At 48.5% G+C, this 19,930-nt stretch overlaps 1 protein-coding gene across 1 annotated transcript; it reads right to left on the bottom strand.

Annotated features, from left to right (window-relative positions):
• Positions 1-1,386: 1,386 nt before the first annotated feature.
• LOC103623978 (cryptochrome DASH-like) lies at positions 1,387-19,888 on the bottom strand. Its single transcript, XM_008643159.2, has 14 exons — positions 19,779-19,888; positions 19,494-19,666; positions 18,267-18,360; positions 17,835-17,965; positions 16,681-16,829; positions 15,634-15,722; positions 13,530-13,603; positions 11,795-11,884; positions 9,659-9,738; positions 8,337-8,396; positions 7,145-7,302; positions 4,179-4,298; positions 3,011-3,187; positions 1,387-1,802 (listed from the first exon to the last, which is right to left on the bottom strand). The coding sequence occupies exons 1-14, from the start codon at positions 19,842-19,844 to the stop codon at positions 1,695-1,697; spliced, it is 1,569 nt and encodes a 522-aa protein (XP_008641381.1). The 5' UTR covers positions 19,845-19,888; the 3' UTR covers positions 1,387-1,694.
• Between the last annotated feature and the right edge of the window lie 42 nt (positions 19,889-19,930).

The following is a 19,930-nucleotide window of genomic DNA, read 5'->3' as shown; positions in this document are numbered from 1 at the left end:
GTCTCCGCCCGCCCTCAGCGGGCGGGGCCGGACGGGCGGCATGGGGGTAGTGCGGCCGGCAGGACCAGCGAAGCGATGCTTCCCCTGTGCTCGGCACCTCGAGTGCTGTGTCCGGCTCTGGGCTCAAGTCAGGAAGGGCATTGACGGGCGGGAGCGGGTCCAGAGAAGGGAACGGAGCTGGGGAAGGGTCCGGAGCACAAGTCCTGTGAGGAGCGGCCGAGGGAGCTGGGGGTGTTCAGTCTGGAGAAAAGGAAGCCCAGGGGACACGTTATCACTCTCTAAAACTCCCTCCTGTCAGGAGGGTGTAGCCAGGTGCACATGGCCTCTTCTCTCAGGCAATAAATGATAGGACAAGATGACAGAGTCTTAAACTGTGCCGGGGAAGTTTAGGTTGGACATCAGGAAGAATTTCCTCACTGAAAGAATGATTACATTGGAATTGGCTTCCCCAGAGAAGTGGTGGAGTCACTGTCCCTGGAAGTGTTTAAGGAAAGACTGGACATGGCACTCAGTGCCACAGTCAGTTGACAAGGTGGTGTTGGGTCACGGGTTGGACTCGATCTCAGAGGACTTTTCCAATCTAACTGATTCTGTGATGCTCCTGCTGGGCTTTGTCCAAATGTAGTTCTGGAGTGGCCTGGACAGAGATCTGTGCTGTGTGTCAGGAGACACTTATGCCAGAGAGAACAGTGCTGTCACTAAGGCTGTTTCACTCTATTCCCCCTCAAATCACCCCCTGATGGCTACATCCCTGCCCAGCCCCCTAATACAACAAAAAGGGGAAATATTAATGTGGCTCTGACAGGGTGTGTGTTCAAAATCACTGTTTGTCTGCTTTTGGCTGAACAACTTGCTCTTGTATTCAATGTCAGTTCATTTCTCATCCAGATCTGAACATGTCAACCCAGAGCATTCAGAGTTTTTACAGTATTACAGTTATTCTTTACAAAACAGGCCCAATGGATCTCTAGTAGTAATAAATCCAGAACCACGTCCCATCTTTGGTGGTCAAAGTGTTCAGATCTGGGCTGCCCTCAGATGACAATGCTCCATGACAGCACAGATATGACCATCTCCAAATTCCCAAACTCTTCCAGCAAGTACAACATTCTGCATAAAAATAAAGTCCTAAAAATGGTTAGGGATCCATTTCAAACTGGTTTTGATGCTGAGTACAAAACACAATTCTTGGCTATGAACTGAACATTTTTCAGCTTCCAGGCTGCTACCAAAAACAACAGGGTACTGCAAGGTACAACAGGGTACTCCAAGGAAGTTTTCAGGAGGAACATACTCTTTCTCCAAAGTGCTGCAGGAGACACAGTAAAAGAACATCCTTTGCAGTCTCTGTCTATGGAGCTCTGTGGAAATGAGGAAGATAAAATATTCCAGTAGCAAAACTTTTAATTGCACAATGATTGGTGGGTTTAAAACTTTAAAACATGAAAAATTAGCATAAGAACTTTCAGTTCTGACTGAACACCTGCCACATAAACCACAGCTCCAGATTGTAAGGAGAGGTGCTACACAACCTGCAAATACCCACATCCAGCGAGTGTCCCTGGGAACACCAGACGGGCAGATCCTGACTTACTTTACCATGCCAGTCCTCTATCTTTGGCTTGTTCAAGGTGATTAACCATTATCCAGGCACCCTCAGCAGCAAAACCTCTTGCTGAGTGCTCTTCCAGCCTTCAGCAAGCATCTTTCTTGCAAGAGAAGTAAAAATCTATCCCTCTGTCTTTGTGCTGTGCTGGCACCTGTGCAGGTCCCCTCCTGCCCCTGGGATGGGGACTTCCTCCCTGTGACAAATGACAGAGGAACAGCGAGATATTTACTGATGCTGCAGAGTGAATCTGGTCACAAAGCAGTGCTGACACGCACGAAGAACGTGCAGGTGGAATTTCTGCCTCCCAAGTTCATAAAAAAGGCAGAAGGGCCTGACAGGCACTGCTCTAGGCTAGGATTTAGGAAACCAGGGTTTTCTGGTAAGGTGAGCTGGGAAAGTTGATCAAAATTAAACTTTTGCCTAATGGAGAAGCTTTTTGGCTTAAAGTTTCATCACTGCCTCAAACCAGTGTCTCACCAAGGGGCTCTTGCATAAAGGCCTTTCTCTGATCCCAGGAGGTCACTAATCCAGACCCTCCAACAGCATGGATGAAGCAGAAGGCTTTGCTTCCACAAAACTTTCCACTCATGGCAAAGGAATCTGGCCAAAAAATTTGGTACTGTACCTTGGGATTAAAACCTGAAATGGGGACATGCTTCATTTGTCACCAACTTGGTACAACACCTAAATTTGAGCCTCCACAAAGTATCCTCACTCAGGAGGAAGGAGGATGGATGCACGGGAGAAAGGCAAAATGCTGAAAACTCCTTGTAATACACAACCACTGGTTACATCCATTTCCTTCCATACCCATCTCCTCTAAGAACAGCATCCCAGGCAGCAGATAAAAGCCTTGACATGTTGCAGGATCAACATCTCATTCTGCCCCCATTCTAAAGGGGAGATACACCCAAAAAGCAAAGTACAAGGAGCAGCCTCCATATTTACAGGTCTTGCTGACTCCAGTTTGGACACACTCAAACAGGAAGTTGGTTGCTTTTACTTCCAACTCCTGAACAGAGAAAGAACAGGGGGATGGCTCCCTTCTGTCCATCTGCACTGGGCAGTGGTCAGGCCACTGGAGGCCTTGGAGAAACCCCAGCCCTTGGGTGGGACTGCCAGGGCAGGGAAGGATGCTCTGAAGGACATGCTCTGGCTAAGCCCTGCTGACTATACAAGGGAGAGAGAAGCAGCTAAAATTTGCCTCCTTCACCACAGCAGGCAGGACAGACAGAACTAAATAACCCTGGCTGCACAGTCCCTGCTGTGATGTAATGTGACCTTGCATTAAAACAACTTTTTTCCCTTTACACCTGAGAAAGAAGAGCAGAACTCACAGAGACTGATGCAGAGCAGCCCCCTGGAGCCCTCCCACCCCATCTCAGCCTTCCCAGTACTCACAGGCCTCTGGGGGATGTGTCGGCTCCACTCTGGGGCTGTCACCACTGGCCGTGGGTAGGACTCGCCTAGAGTTACTCCTGCCTGGGAGAGAGCAGCACTGCTCAATACCCAGGGGGTGTGGATGTCTGCTCCCTTTATGCCCTGCAGTTCTGGCACCCACAGCCGGATGTAATCCCCCTGCAAACAGAACCAGTGGGACAGGATCCATTCAGTAACAATGTGCAAGTGCTTCCCAGCAAGGCTCTTTCTCAATGGGAAAGAGAGGAGCTGGATTTCCACGTAGAGAAGCTGGTGGTGTACAGCATCAGTTATCTCTGACAAGCCTTAGCCCCTCCTGCTAAACCCTCTACCCAGAACTAGTGCCTAAAGAGAGACCTGGATGCTGGAGTTCTTCTCCCAGGCTCACTCTGCAAGCAGAGGAGGGAGGCAGAGGTGAATTTTCAGCACCGTTCACCTGTCCTGTTTGGGACATCCTGAACTTAAGTCACTCCCAAGAAGTTTCCAGTGACTGAAGGAAATTAGGATGACTAGCTCAGCTGCACACTCTTGTGTTCCTGAATCTCTCCTATTAACTTTACTGCTATGTCCTCTACTAGGACTAATTTCTGATTTCTTGTTAAATCCTGCCAGCTACAGTGCCAAAGGCAACAGCACAGCCTGACATGAAGCTAAAGAATAGTGTGGAAACAGGTAATCCAGTGTGTAAAACACTGGCTAAACACATGCAAAGGGCAATTTTTCTGCTCCCAGCATTTAAGAGAGGATAGTCAGAGGAGTCACAGGTTTAATCTACTCTTCAGCACCTCTCAAGGAGCAATTCTGTCTCTCTGGTAACTCCTGAGTTCTCCAAGAAGCTGCTCCGTGCTCAGGGAAGCAGGGAAGCATCTGTGTGAGGTCCTGATGGGATGTAGCTGTGACTCGAAAAAAATGGTGATGAAACACTAAACACACTGACCAGGAAGGGTATGGGGAGCTCCAGCCTCCCTGGGGACAGCAGCAGGTTGTTAAAGTCACATCTTCCAGTACACAACAAGGAACCTGCCTGACTGTTGGCCAGGACACACAAGAACTGGTTTTCTATCTACACAACACATTGATCTCCTCTGCTGCCTGAAAGCACCACGTCCTTCACTCACTCATCCCTGTAAAACAGCCAAGCAAGACTTACATTCCCATCGTAATCCAGGCCTTGTTTGATCATGTTAAACTTCCTGTTGTCCCGTGGGTCCGTGCCAATGCCAGCGCTGTATAACCAGTTGCCATAATTGCTACAAACATCGTAATCCACCTTGAGAACACAGGGAGAAAACAGTCAGAAGAGCTGGGCTGGCCCTTGGTGAATCTTCTCATCCATCCTTTAGCTCAAGGGGAAAATTCCTTGAATGGGATTCACTCCAGCCAGACTGGAGTGGTCAGGGGTCTCCACGGTAGGTACAGGCATCTGGCTCAGAAAAGGACCTGCATGGCTGCTTCTTACAGCTGGGATCGGCTTCCCAGGCTACTTCAATTCGTGATCCTTAGGTTGATGAGACAGATAAAAGTCCAAACAAAGTCTCTGTCTCAGTGTTCCTTCTTTTAAAGAAAATCCTTTTCTTTCTGCCATCATCTGGCAGACTTCACAAGTAGCCCTAGGTTTTGAATGCTCATATTCCAAAAGGAAGTATTCAAATGTGAGAGAAAATCCTTCCTGACCAGTTACCCAGATACCACACACTGGCAAAATCATCTCTGCAGATCCTACTAGGCAGTTTGGAGAGAAGTCTAACTCAGACTAGGCAGACAAACCACACAGTGTATATGACAATGCAAACGATACAAACACTGCAGTTTTTTCCCATTGTCAAGTTATTCCTCATCTAAACAAATAAAAAGCTCTCAAGGATGCTTATATAAAATGGAGCAGGGCTTTTGGAACAGGCACAAATGAGAGCAGAACATGATCCCATCTGAATGCTCTTCAGCTGGGCAGGGTGGCATAAATTCAACACCAGAAGTTTTCCAGTTGTAGGACAATTCAAACCCAGCTCAGGAGGGAAGTGAAGTGATAGCAAGGAGGGTGTGGGATCTCTGAGCATTCCTAGGGGTGTCTGTGCTGCAAAAGCAGCAGCTGCGGCAGACGGAGCTGTTTCACTGCGGTTCTCTTCTCCCTTTACTGCAGCCACAGCAGCAACCAGTCCACACAGAGGTGTTTCCAATACCTCAGCCACTCCTTGGAGTGAGGAGCTCAATGCACCAGGATGGCAGAAGGCTCAGGGAATGGGCTCTGTCAAGCTGCCCTTTCTCTGCAGAGCCAGTGAGTGCTGGGGTCAGGGTGAGCAGCAGCCAGCTCTGCTCCCTGTGCACCAGGCTTCCCCTTCCCAGCTCACTTCCTCCAGCTGGTGAGATAAGGAGGAAGAAAGATGCCATCGGAGGCCTGACTGTGTGATTAACATGCAGGAAAGTGTGTGTGGGAGGCGAGGGCAAATCCAAGGGGGCCTGGAGAAGGCAGGCTCATTTCCCCCTCAGCCTTGGCCCTTCCTGGCATTCTCTTCTGTTTGTTTCTCTGCCTTTCCTTGGGGCCTGACCCTGCAAATGAGATCAATGAAGTCAGAGCTGAGATATTCTCAGTTCAGGACACCAGTGGTCTCTGGCCTTTCCCCTGGCTCCAGAGGGTTGCAGAGGGCTTGTGCCTCAGTTTCCCTGCCTGTCTGGTGTGGATGGCACACACATACACTTGTGGGCCTTTGCAGGCAGTACTGGAGATGAAATAGGTATTGCTTTCCTTTTTTTAGAGGCAAGTGAGACAGTTTCAGCTTTGTACTGGCCTCTACCCTTCTACAGCTATGTCTTCCCCACTAAGCCGATGTCTCCTGTGTGCTGCTCTGTCACCAGGCCACAATGACAGAGCTGTGTGACACAAGCAGAAAGAATGGGACAGATGGGCACAGGGATCAGCCTGTGCCACACCAACCTACCGTGTCCATCAGCATCTGGGGCTCCCTGAGGTGAAAGGGCAAGTGCAGAGTGCTAAATCCTGCTTCCAGCAAGGCTGGTAGCATTCATGTCCTTAGGAATAAATGTAGATAACACAGGGAGCATCCTTCTAGTGTGAGACCTTCCAGGTCTTCCTCACTTGTGGAATAGGACAGACTTGTGGAAGGCTCTTGCTCTTATCTGGAAAAGCATCACTGCATGGAGCTACCAAAAGCCCTTTCTGGAGGATCCTGAAGTCCTGCACTGTGTTCTTGTGCAAGCCCACTGCTGCTCATGGCACTGGTGTGGGAGAGCACCCAGAGTTTCCTCCTGCAGCCAAAGCCATGTCAGAGCCCAGCGCCAAGGAAGTTAAAAAAAAATTACAGTCACACAAAAGGTCTCTTTTAACTGTAGATAACAGAAAGCCCAGTTGCCTTGTTCTGTCCCTCCAGCACTCTGAGTGGAAAATTTTCTGATTGCCAGTAGCCTCCTGTATCCCACAGATAAGACCTTTAATGTGAGGCTGATGTGAGTGTTTGGCATTTTTCAGTCAGTGCCATGAGAATCTGTGGGGACTGAGGTTGGAGAAGTGACCCAGCCATTCAACTGAGCTCACACAGCTGCTGATTGATATATGAGAGAGCAATTGGTGCTCCACTTGGCAGGGAGGCCTGTAACACCCCAGAATGAAGGAGGATGCCTGCAGCCAGGGTGGAGCTCCCTGGAAGCTGATCCAGCTATTGTCCCTACTTGCCTGTTCTTGACTAGATGGCTTCTCTGTCCACAGCTATCAATGCACAGACACTGTGCCAGCACACATTTCTTTTTATCTTCTATTTCTGGGCTCCCCTCCTCCCCAGCCTCTGGGGTGAGCAAAACAGAGCATTGTTAATTTATGTTTGAATGTTTTCTCCAGTGCGATGGATCTCTGGCTAAAACCCTACACAGAGGATCAACACTATTACTGCAAACTTCCTAGCTACATCTTGGTTGATGGCAGCTTCACTGTGGCAAAATTCCCTTTACTTATGCAAGCTTTGGGAAGTTCATACCCTGCAGAGTATATACATGGTCTTGTATCAGCCTGAAAATTACTGATCATCACCTGTATCCTTTCTTATTAATCAGGGCTGTCCTCCTGCCTGCCATTAAACTCCAGGTACACAAAGGGACCAATCTTACCAGCAGGTTTTTGAACCATTCTGCCCCCATCCTCCAGTCCAGCCCCAGGTCCTTGGTGAGGAAGCTGGCGACGTTCTGCCGCCCTCTGTTCGACATGAAGCCCGTGGCACTCAGCTCCCGCATATTGGCATCCACAAAAGGAACCCCAGTTTTGCCCTCTGCAGAGACAAAAGACAGCACTGGGATAACAGGATGTTTTTGGGCACTCATAAACCAGCCTGTGGTCATGTATTCACAGCCATTTCCAAGACAGTGCCAGTGCACAGTGGCAGGGAGAGATTTCAGTGTGGTTTAGCTGGAGTGCAGCCACTAAGATCCACTGGAAATTAAATGGGATACCATACTGAAAATTAAGCTGAGGAGAAGCTTTGGCTAGGAAAAAATAAAACAGGTACAGAAAAATCTCAGACTGGATAAAGAATCGGGTGTGTTGCAGGGAATTTTGCAGAGTAAAATAAATATGTAGACAATAGTGAGATGGGCCAAGAACAGAAAGATTCTTGACAGGTGACTAACAGAGGATGTACTGGACAAGTCCCCTAGGGTTAGTACCTGAAAAGTAGAGTTTGTCCGTTGTTAAGGAAAAGATTTATTGTGCCTGGATGATTTATTTTATCCTGTGTGCAAACGGGTACACATGGCATTAACATGAAAAAAGATACAGAGGTGTGCATTTCACCGATTCTGATACTTTAATCTGTCAGTCCCTCCAAATTTTGAGGTATTATGCTTGCTATTCATGTTACAACAACAAAGTTATAAAAGCTAAAGAAAAGGCTGTGGGATTACAAAAGATGAGATTTAGTCTAAATCTGTTGTAACCTTGTAACCAAAAGCAAACAGAACCAAACATAGCAGGCTTGGCAATCTAACATTGATAAGAAGGGCTGGTCAGCCTCTGTGTGACTAAACAGAAGGGACCAGCAGGTCACAAACACTCCCTCCTGGGCAGGAAAATCTACCTGCAGTGCACCTCACAAAGCAGGGTAACCCTGTGAGCTGCTCCTGTACGGTGCTCAGTCTGGGAAGGGAAGCCACACACATTCATCCCTGGTGATGCCAGTTTAAATGCCAGCCCTGACCATGCTGGCAGGTCCCCTACAGAGACCAGAGTCAGTGTGGGGCATGTGTGAGCCCCAACAGACACGTGGAAAACAAAACACACCCAGCCAAACCTGCGGTTTCTACTGACCTTTCCAACAGTCGAAGAGCTGAAGGTCCTTTTTCCAGGGGATCTCTTTACTTTGAAGCCCTGTGGAGGAAAATAATGACCTGCTGATGAAGAAACACTGACAGTCAGTTCCTCATACAACAACACAGCCAGGGGTGCTTGGTGGACACAAGGCATGAGGGTGAAACTCAGCTGCTCAGTGCCGTGACAAACAAACCTTCTGCACAGGTTTAGAGGTGACCCATTCCTCCCCTCAAGTATTCCAAAGGGGTGTCTTTTGCACACAGAGGGTGCTCAAGTTCTAGTGGATTTTGACTGTTTGTTTTGCTGGTGTTTGCCTTTTTTTTTTTTTTTTTTAAATTAAAGTGACTCAGACCTCACAAGTGGATGGAGATGTGCTCTGGCTTACGCTGGTATTTTCTTTTTCAGCTTTACTCCAGGACAATATTTTTGTGAAATCCATTTCTGTAGCAGGTACTAAACACAGAATTACCTGGCAGAAGCCCCAGGTAAAATTTTGCCCCTGCAGTGGGATGGGAACAGATGAGGGGGATGATTTAATGTTTGCAGGATCCACTGGCAATTACAGCCTTCAGTGCAGTGGAGCAAAGGCAGCAGGGACAACTCAGCTCTAGCTACAACCATTCAATATTAGGCTCACTACTGGCATCCAGTGCCATCAGAACAGCCACACAGGCCTGGCAGATGTGACACAGGCCCTGAAGGAGACGTGTCCCTCTGCAGCCACAGCTGGATGCGAGGCAGGCTGCCCTGGGGCATCTAAGCCAGTGCAGCATCAGCTGCAGAACAGCTCACCCAGCACAAGCATCTTCCAACATATGGACTGGGTATTTGTTGTTGCACTGAGTGTTCAGACCCCCATTTCACATGCACACTCCTGTCACTGGGGCTGGAGCTGAATCTCATTCTGGTTCCTATGTAGTGCAATATCTGGTTTCTTGGGATTCCTCCTGCTGGCTCAGTTCCTGCTCTATCCCAGGTCCTCTGGGGAACTTGGGCAAGCCTGAAGCCTGGATTCTACTTAAAGGTGGAATGTCTCTGGAAACAGCATCTTCGCTCTCATTGTGCTGCTGTTTCCCATGGACATGTGTCAATAATACTCCCCATATCTAATTAGATTTGGGGCTCGGTGTCCAGCACCGTGGTGCTGAGGCACTTCTGTGCTAACAGAGAGTCCCCAGCAGCATCCCAGGGTGGTGACACAAGCACTATGAGAAGAACATTTGTACAACTTAATGCCTTAAGGCCTTAATGCCTCTTCTCTTACTTTCCCTGTTGTAAGAGAGTACCTTTCCCCTCTCAGTGTGGTGATCCATACACACCTCTTAATGAGAAAATCCTTCTGCCGTACTTCAGGGCCACAAACCGAAAGTAATCCCTCCACAGCAGCTCAAACAGGACCCTGAAACACAAAGCCATCTCTGCATTTCACTGTGGGTCAGATATGACTCCTGAATTGGGATTTCGCTTCCATACAACCCATCATTAACACCTCGAGGTTTATTCATGACAAGCGATTTCGGGGACCTTCCCCATGACACCAGTTCTTTCTCCAAGCCTACTTACCTGGATTACAGGGAAGGCAAACTCTGCATGAATCACTTGGGAAGCTCTCCTTAGCTCGTGTGCAGGAGCAGAGTTTCAGGAAACGTGCTCCTCCTCCATCCCTAGTGGGATGTAATCCTCCAGGGCGAGGGCCTGACTCAGCTTCACACTTCCGCAGGAACGAGCACATCAGCACATTCCTAAGAGCTTTGCATTGATTTAAGCAATAACCTTTGCAAGGGACTCTAAGACACCTTTCGAAACTGGTTGACAGTGCTCCAGCCCCTGAGATCAGGTGCTAGGCCCACGGAAAATAGACAGTTTTATATAAAAACTTTTATATAAAAAGCGTTTCTTATGAAATGATGGCACATCAGCCTCAGAGGCCTGCTTCAGCTCTCTGCCATATGGGAAGCATTCTGTTCAGCTGATTTTTAGGCTGACAAGATCCTTCTGGAAAATCTGGTTACTGAACAGAATTAGGGAATCAGTTAGGTTGGAAAAGACCTCTGAGATCATCCAGACCCATCTGTGACCAAACACCACTGTGTCCATGGCACTGAGTCCAGTCTTTCCTTAAACACCTCCAGGGACAGTGACTCCACCACCTCCCTGGGAAGCCCATTCCAATGTCTAATCACCCTGTCTGTGAAGAAACTCCTCCTCATGTCCAACCTGAACAGGACACTGTCCAAATCTTAAAAAGTAATGTCATAATACTGAGGTTCAATGAGTCCCTCATGTGCAGCCACCTGTACTTCATTGTACAATTGACTTCTTGGGAGTTTGACAGCTTCATTTTCATAATTCCTGAGCACTTTAAAATGCTAAAATCACCATGGCATGCCAGCTGCCAGCAGGCTGGTTGACTGTTACATGGAAAACAGGAGTATGTTCATTTTTTGAAATCTTTCCTCTCTTAATTGTCTTTGAAGTAAAAAAAACCCAAACATACACTTCATGGGTGTTGATATTTTATCTGTCATTTGAATTTTAATGAAACTGAGCATTCTGGCTAGAATGGTTGGCAGTGTTCTGCCTGTTCTTCACCAACCACTGTGCTGTTTGACATGTTGCAAACATAACAAACCAAAATGAATATTTAGTTCCAGTTTGCACAGACGTTACGGTTTAGGATTTTTCCCATCCAGGTCTCGTGTTAGGCCAGGCTCTAACATGAACCTGTTTCTCTATTAGAGTTCCAGGTTCTGATTCACAGTGTCTGGGCAGATCTGAGCAAGTTCGAGGCCAGCCCAGGGATGGATAAACTGAGTTCAACCATCCCCAGATTCCCCCAGGAGGACCTGCAGGCAGGACAGCAGGCAGTGGAGAGGCGAGGAAGAGCATGGGTGGCAAGGTGGGATGCATTAAACCCAATTCCCTGTGCCCTCTTCCCCTCTGCTCTGGCGTGGTGGTCATGGCCAGGCAGCTGAGCAAACATGGGGCCACTTGCTGGACTTGTGGCCATGGGACCTTCAAACACTGTGAGATTTGTACAAGTCACACAGTCACTGAGACTTTTGGGCTCATATCCTCGGCATGAGAAACCCTTTGGCTTTAATCTGTAAATTATTCTTCCTTCTCATTCAGCCCGTAATAACAACACAGAGATGGATGGTGCTGATTTGCTGAGCTTGTTTTCAAAAATCTTGCACCATGGTTTCCCAGCAATAATAATGACAACTGGCATTCATAATCTTTACTTACAAAGTGCCTAAAGCCCCTGGGTGTCAAAGACAGACTAATAAATCCATACTGAAAGAGAACTACAGTGCAACCCAGAGGAACCAGCCAGCAGGCACAGGAAAAACAAATATTAATTATTAAAAGAGTTAACAAATCACCCTCCTGTGTGTGAAATGCCAGGTTCCTTTTCAGAGAAAATAAGCCATGCTGATGGCGCACAGACATACCAGTATGTGCTCTGATTTGCTGTTCTCTCTCTCTCATACTTCTGGATCTGCTCATAGATGTACCGAGGTGAGATGCAGCCCAGTGCCAGCCTGAAAGCAGAGGAATGATGTCCTGAATGCCATGCAGGACTCACAGCTTGATGTCAGTCAGCTCAGAGGGAGGAGAGGGGCAATTTTGTGTCTAGAGTTGTTGTCTAAAAAGCTTTTCTTGTTTTGCAGTTCTGACCCTGACTTCCCAAACAGCTTTACTCAAGTTGTAACTTCTCTGCAACTCTTCAAGAGAGAGAATTCTCTTCAAAGAATCAAAATCCCCCCCTTCCTGGGGTATGACTGCTACAGGAGTCCCCAAGCTATGGGGAGAAATTATTTTACACAAGTTTGACAAGTTTTGCCGAAATGATTTAACAAACCCAGTGCCAAACCCAGAAAAGGATCTCAAATGCCAACCTCTGTATTACCTGTCCTACCTGTCCTTTTACCACAAATCTCCTTATCATAAGTTCAGGGCTCCTTTTCCTGCAGAACCTCAGTGTCTCGTTTGAGCAACCACAGAAGGCAAGTGACTGCTGAAAATCAGAGCCCTGGCAGGAAAACTAGGGAATCAAACCCTGCTCTGGCATTTCAACCCACTGGGCTCCTTCCATTTGTTCCAAATCAGTGCAGTTGCAAGACAGGAAAGAACTTGCAGACTCCAACCCCATCACACAGGGCGATAAGGAACCTTTACCTTGATTTTCCTAGAAATGCATTTTACTGCCATTTCCACTACAGCTTGTGGAAACACTGGGTGTTCTAATGAATTGTGGAAAACAGGAAGAAGGCCTTGAAGAGTTTTTCCTTAATTGTTGACCAGCTCTAATGGCCAGTATGAGATGGGAATGACTGGCTGCAGCCTGAACTGCTCTGATTTTGATTATGTGACAAAGGAACATTTTGGGGCAGGCAGATCAGGACTGGCTGCTCTGGGCAGATGGCCAGCTCGGAAAAACTCAAGTGGAGGCCACAAATAACAAACTTCCACAGGGCCAGCAGTCCTAGGATCCCAAAGTGCCACCAGATGGAGCCATCCACTGCAACCATCAAAGCACAAAGCTTGCTGGAAACAAGAAATCCTGACCCGTGACAGCCTCAGAAATTTGGTTCTCATTGCAATTCTGTTGGGAGAATCCAGATGCTCTCAGCTTAGGCCAAACTGTGTTCTGCTGCTGCAGTTCCAGTCTGGAATTAACTCTGCCCCTTCTAGCACCTGGGACTAAACCCCCTAATGAAAAATCAACATATTTACCCAAACAAAAGATCCTTTCCAACAGGAATAATCAGAAGTGTCTCTTCACCCCACAGAAGGAGAATGGCAGTGAGGTGGGGTGATTTGCCAGGAATTCAGGAAACCAGGATTAGGCTGAGTTCTGCTACAGCCCTACCAACACACTGAAGCTGGGTTGCTTCCCTGCCTTTCCCTTCCCACACAAAGCAGCACAAAGCCAAAGGCAAATGGTGAGTCCCTCCTGCTCCCTGTCCACACTGGTGCTCCCAGCACACCCAGCTCCTGGCACAGTTCTGCCTCGCTGCAGCAGTTCCAGGCAAGTGCAGCCTCAGAGCTGCTCTACCACAACAGAAAGGGCCAAAGGAACTACACCTAGATCCCTACCCATGCCCAGCAGCACCCAGCAGACAGGTAACATCAGTTTGGGATGAGAGCAGACAAGGATTTTCCAGTCTCAACAAAAATCTTTACCATGGTGCGAATTTGGTTGAGTAATCCATTCCCACCAGCCCATTCCGAGTCTCCTTGTAAGATGCAACCAGGTTCTGTGAGAGCAAAAGAACAAAAGGTTTTAATACTTTACAAGCAACCTGCTAAATGTTTTCTTTCCTTCTGGAGCCAGAGCAATCTGGCAGGGCTGGGCTCCCTCTCATGGCTGCCTGCAAGGATTGCACAGCTGCCCAACTCCTGCCTCCAGCACACAGGGATTAATCAGGCCAGCAGTTTCCATTAGAGCTCTGGGATGTGTGTCACAAGCTGTGCTCCCCGTTCAGCCTATAGCACGTTTCTTTCTACAAGCACTGTGCACCTGGCTGTGCTGCTCCCTGCCCATTCCCATCTGATTCTGGATCAGTAATCCACTGAAAAGCACCACTGGAACTGGCAGCAGGCTCCCTTGTCCAAGTAGCTGCTTGTTTGGGGGTTATAGAACCAGTCTGACAGCACCCAGCACTCAGCTGCAGGAAGCCTGACTGCTGTTCTTTCTGTGCTCCACACATTTACAGCAGGATGCAGATCTTCCATGTTCTGAGCATTCCACTCTGTACTGCCGTACAGAGGAAAGACCAATCTCCCCTTGATCTCCTTTGCTGCCCAGGTTACAAGTGCTAAACTCCCTGGGGTAGACAATATTTGCATTACAAAAAAAGAAGAAACAGGTTTTCCAGTTCTGATTATATTAATGCTTGACCAAGAGCAGAAGCTACACACACTGGTACTCATTTTGGCTGGGATGGAGTTAATTTTCTTCACTGTAGCTACTCTGGGGCTGTTTTGGATTTGTGCTGAAAACAGTGCTGATAGCACACCAATGTTTTCCTTACTGCTGAGCAGAGCTCACACAGCCTCAAGGCCTCTTCTGCTTCTCTCACCACCCCACCCTGAGTAGGCTGGGGGTGGACAAGGATTTGGAAAAGGACACAGCTGGGACAGCTGACCCCAGCTGGCCCAAGGGGTATTCTAGACCATATGATGTCATGCCCAGCATATAAAGCTGGAAGTGAGGATGTCTGGAGTGATGCCATTTGTCTTCCCAAGTAACTGTGATGGAGCCCTGCTTTCCCAGGGATGGCTGAACACCTGCCCACTGGTGGGAAAGTATTAAATGAACCCTTACTTCACTCTGCCTGCACACGCAGCTTTTGCTTTCCCTATTAAATGGCCTTTACCTCAACACATGACTTCTCTCACTTTAATCCTTCTGAATCTCCTCCATCCCACTGGCAGGGACTGAGGCAGCAGCTGCTGTAGGGCTGAGCTGCCTCATGGGGTTAAACCAGGACAATGCTCCCCCAAAAGCAAAGGAATGCAGGAACACAGCTGAAAGGATGCCCTGAGGCTATCCCAGTGAGGCACTGGGAACACCACACTTTTAACTCATCTCAGCTGGAGAGGTGCTCCCTCCTTTATCCACAAAGCTGCTTGGGGTCTGATGCTGTTGGAAATCAGCACACGTGTCTTTTCAATTCAGACAAGGCAAATTTAAGACAGTTTCTCAAACTAGACCAGAAAGAAGTTCAAAAACTGTCTGACAAAATGCAATCAGCAGGAGCTTCACTCCACCAAAGCAAGGAAACAAACAGTAGCTGTCATTATTGGCTGCAAGTTTTTAAACCAGACTACAGAAACCTCCTGCTATTTGTAACTGCAGGCAGATCTTGGGTTGGTTGTTCCTCACCCCAGTTGCAATTCCAGCCCTTCGGGCCACTTTTCACTCCTCCAAAACAGAGGAACTACATTGCTGATGATGTGGGACATGAGCATTGAAGGAGCAAATCAAGGTAAAGCAGCTAAAAAATTTTGTCCCAAGTCCCAGAAGTTAATGGAAAAAAATACTTCAGAGGGATGGCCAGTAAACTAGGTTCCTAAGTATTTGGCTTACATTCTCCAGTCCCAGATGACTTCTTTTTGGTCTAGTTTGTCTCTCTGAAAAACTGAAATAATGCTAATTCTCTCCTTTGTGAAGTTTTATAGGGGAGCTAAGGAAATACTATTAGGAAGTGAAATTGCAGCCTCACCCACTTGCACAGCCGTGTGTACAAGGGGGAGGATGTAGGCAAGGAAATATAAGAGTTACCGTGTCCCAAAAATAATATTGCAGCCTCATTAAAGCCTGGGTCTCTCCTCCACTGCAGGGGAAGGCTGTTCGGGGGTCAGTCACAGGATCTGCCACAGAAAACACCATCACCTTGTTACCTCTTGGGAAAGCAACTCAAAAGCAGGCAGCTTAAAACCTAGGGATGCTCAGCAGTGGGAATGTGTGCTTTGGGAGCATAAAAGATTGTGTGGCCTTCCTTTACAATAAGGGTCACACCAAACATATTAAAAATCACTAAGAGGATGTTTCCTACCCAGCTGCAGGGCAGCTCCTCCACACGGATTTTACCTTTGTTTGCAGTGTGACTGAACTGAGGCTTAGTTACAGCTTGAAGGGCAACCACTGCCTCTTGTGTTTTGGTTCTCAGTAAGAGACGTATCATAGAATCACAGAATCACAGAATGGTTTGAGTTGGAAGGGACATTAAAGATCATCCAGTTCCAACCCCCTGCCATGGCAGGGACACCTTCCACTATCCCAGAGTGCTCTAAGCCCCGTCCAACCTGGCCTTGGACAGTTCCAGGGATGGCACATCCACAACTTCTCTGAGCAACCTGTGCCAGGGCCTCACCACCCTCACAGGGAAGAATTTCTTCCTCACATCTAATCTAAACCTACTCTCTTTCAGTGTGAGGACAAATATCTGACTAACCCTGCAACTAGAGACAGATGCTTCTGCAGCACCTCCCAGACTGAAAGGGCCATGATAACCCAATCATCCTTAGGGAACATCTTTCATGCATCTCTTGAGCACTAGGTGCCTCTGCATCTTTACAAGGAGACGTCTTTTCTGTGACAAAATATAATGTGCAGTGCGAGATGCTGGGTTTGTATTAACCACCAGAGCTCAAGTGCAGCCAGTACAGGTACCTACTTCATCCTGGCTGAACATCTGGGTATCTGGAGCAGCAGGAAATAATTTGCTTTGTAAACCCCATTGTTAAAAACAGACCTAAGTAGGATATTTTTAAGAACAGAATCTAAGCAGGATTTTATTAGAGCAACTCCCAAATTAAGTTTTCTCACCCTTCTGCCCGAAATCCTCCATTGTAGGGATACTCCCTTCTTCCAGCCCTGGAGCCAGGGGCTTTAGCTGATCTGCCATCCGCAGGGTTGGCCGGACCTTGGCCTGGGATTCCAGCGCTTTTCGGAAGTGGGTGTAGACATCAGGTAACCTGCACAAATAGGAGCAGCCAGCTCACTGCAGGGCGGCTGCCCTGGCTCCTCCACACACCCCCCCCCTCCTCAGGAGGAGGATTAGCATTCCGGGCTGTCCTCTCAAGTTTGTGATGCCTGTTTGTACACTGCCAGGCACAATAGAGGCAGATGCCCCCGGGGATAACAGCCACCAGCAGCTCAGTCCTTTGCCCAGTATCTTTCTGCTTCTGATGCAAATTGTGCCTTTTCAATCTAAGGTGTGCCCTGATGGGGAAATCCATGAGATCCTGATTTAACTCACCTAACTTCTGATTAACACAGCTGATCTCAGTGTAAAAAAATCTACATCCTCCTGGTGCCTTTTCAGTCAAAGGAGAAAAACAGGCATTTTCATGGCCTGACTTGTCTGCCCTTATTTTATACATTTTCTAGAGAGTACCATGAATCACTCAACTCCATCAACTGCACCTCAAGTGACTACTGAGGGAGCCGTGAAGAGTACCCACAAAGGGGGGGTTGGAAGTAAACAATCTTAGGTCCCTTCCAACCCAAACCTTTCTATGATTCTACGAAGATGCTCCAGGGGAAGTTTAGATTGAATATTTGGAAAAGTTTCTTCACAGAAAGGGTGGTCAGGCTGGAACGAGGTGTCCAGGGAAGCGGGGGAGTCACCACTGCCAAAGGGATTTAAAAGATGGGTGCATGTGGCACTGAAGGACATGGTTTTGTGGTGGGCTCGGCATAGTTAATGGTTTGACTTGATGATCTTAGAGGTTTTTTTCAGTCCCATAATTTGAATGGTCAAACACACACCTTGGCTTTATACACACTGAGGCACAAAAGAGTGCAGGAGGACGAATGTGCCACTTCCCCTTTGTATGCCTGAGCATGACAGCAGTGCTCCATAAGAGCACAAATAGATGGACTAATAGGTCCTTTCCCTGTGGGACCAGATGACTGGGAGCCCTCCTGAGTGAGAAACAAATGGAGGGGTGGAGGGGTGATACCGTGGAGCAGCTCACCTGTCAATAGGCCTGAAGGGAAGATCATCCCGATGATAAAGAGTGGACCCCCAGAATGTCTGAATCTTCACCCCGTGCTGACCACACACTTGGCACAGCCCCTTCTCCACATCCAGCTCCTCCTGCGTGGCCTAGAGAGAAAAAAAGAGTGAGGCCAGGGCTGCACAGATGCAGTTCCCACATGCACACTGACCCTGGTCCCGGCTCTTGCCCTCCTCATGCTTCCCCACCTTACCTTCATCCCTTTGCCCCATCGAGGACTCCCTCTCAGGGAGTCCCCATCTCCGGAACTACTCAGTTTCCCCAAGGTTAACATCACCACAGCCAAGCAAGGCTCTGAACACACAGGATCTGCATCACCACTTGGTCGTGGAAGAAACCTTCACGGCATAATTTTGTCTTTTAACTGTGTCACTCGAGTATTTCCCTTACCTCTTCGTGGAAAACCACAGAGCTGACAGAGCCCAGCTGAGTAATCAGATCACGGACCACATCTTCTGGCTTCCCCTTCCTCACAACCAGGGTACTAAAATACAAAATATTGGCCTGAAATACGTTTGATGTTATTGTTATTTACGTGTACAAAGAGGCCCTCGTCCCATCCCTGGCAGGCACTTGTGCTCTAGTTTTCTGCAAAGCACAGACAGTGTGTGGGGGCAGACAGACAGGATTTGACCAGCCTGCATTTTTTAGGAGCCCCTGAACTGAGTTTATAAGCCTCTGGGGCTTAGTTTGTGTCAAACACATTTCTGCCACTCTGGATGCCTTAGAAAGGATAACTGGGCACAAAGCCAGGCTGTTACCTAAAAGTGAATCAGTTCATCCTCACAGCTAAAGAGATTCAAGAGCTGACTGATGCATCTCGCCCAAGTTTCCCTGAGAGGTGGTGGGAGCCCCACCCCTGGAAATATTCAAGGTCAGACTGAATGGAGCTCTGAGCCTGACATGGCTGAAGATGTCCCTGCTCACTGCAGGGGGTTGGACTAGATGGCCTTTAAAGTCCCTTCCAACCCAAACTATTCTATGACTCTGTGATCTTTTGCTCTGCTAAGCCAGATAACATCTGGTAATGGATTCTTCAGGCCCTGGTCTACCCCAATTACGCTTCTAAAGGCATCATAAACTAGGATATCTGAAGACCTCCTTCCCACGTAGTAACCTAGAGACTGGGTTTAGTGGGACAGGGCAAAAGCAAATATAACTGTCCAGTCTCAGAAGCCAGGATCCATGCTGGTTTGTCTCAAGCCAGCTCCCAGGGAAAACTCTCCAGGGACAAGGAAGACCCCAGGTTACAGCGGCTACTGTAACTGCCCACATCTCAAAAGTCTGCCTTTCGTGTTCCCCACTGTCAGCACTCTGGGCAAAGCACTTAAGGCTGACACTCCTCTGGGGTATCTGAGTTCCAGAAAGCAAAACCCACATGGCACAAAGCCTGGATGGCTCTTTGTTCCCCGTGCAGGTGACCACAGCAGGTCACCTGAACAGGGGCTACACATGGGACCCTACTGTACCTAATGGAAAGGCTGTGCCTCTCTGAAATTAGCCACCATCAGAGCCCAGAGTACCCGACATGACCCGAGTCACAGCACGGGTATGTGTTGAAAAAGAGAAGGAAAATAGGAATACATGTGTCATTTTGCACGGTGCTTTCTCAACTACCTTCCTTTTTTCTTGAGCGTTTCCCTCAGATCCTTCACACTTTCCAGCAGAAACCTGAGCCTGTGGGGTCCCGTCTTCGGGAAGCCGTGCCAGTGAGTGCCCAGGTAGTGCCGCGGGTCGAAGCAGTAGAGGGGAATCACGAAATCCGCGTTGTGCTGAGCCCAGTGGAGCACCTGGAAACAAGGAGGGGGCCGTGAGAGCTCCCGGGGCAGGATGCAGGGAGAATCCCTCCCCATCCTGCCCAACAGCGCGGTTATTCCTACAGAAACCCCCGGCGGTCCCTACCTGGTTGTCGTGGGCGCGCAGGTCACAGCGCAGCAGGCAGATGGCCGTGCCCGCTGTCCCCGACATGGTCCCTCGGCGTGGCCTCTCCCACCTCCCCCGGCCCGGCTCAGTCCTCCCCCTGCCCGGCCCCTCATCCCCCCCCCCCGGGGAGG

Source organism: Corvus brachyrhynchos, unplaced genomic scaffold (genome assembly GCF_000691975.1).
Source record: "Corvus brachyrhynchos isolate BGI_N302 unplaced genomic scaffold, ASM69197v1 scaffold18, whole genome shotgun sequence".
Taxonomy (NCBI): domain Eukaryota; kingdom Metazoa; phylum Chordata; class Aves; order Passeriformes; family Corvidae; genus Corvus; species Corvus brachyrhynchos.
The sequence above is the reverse complement of the archived record's forward strand: the minus strand, read 5'-3'. Positions and strand labels throughout refer to the sequence as shown.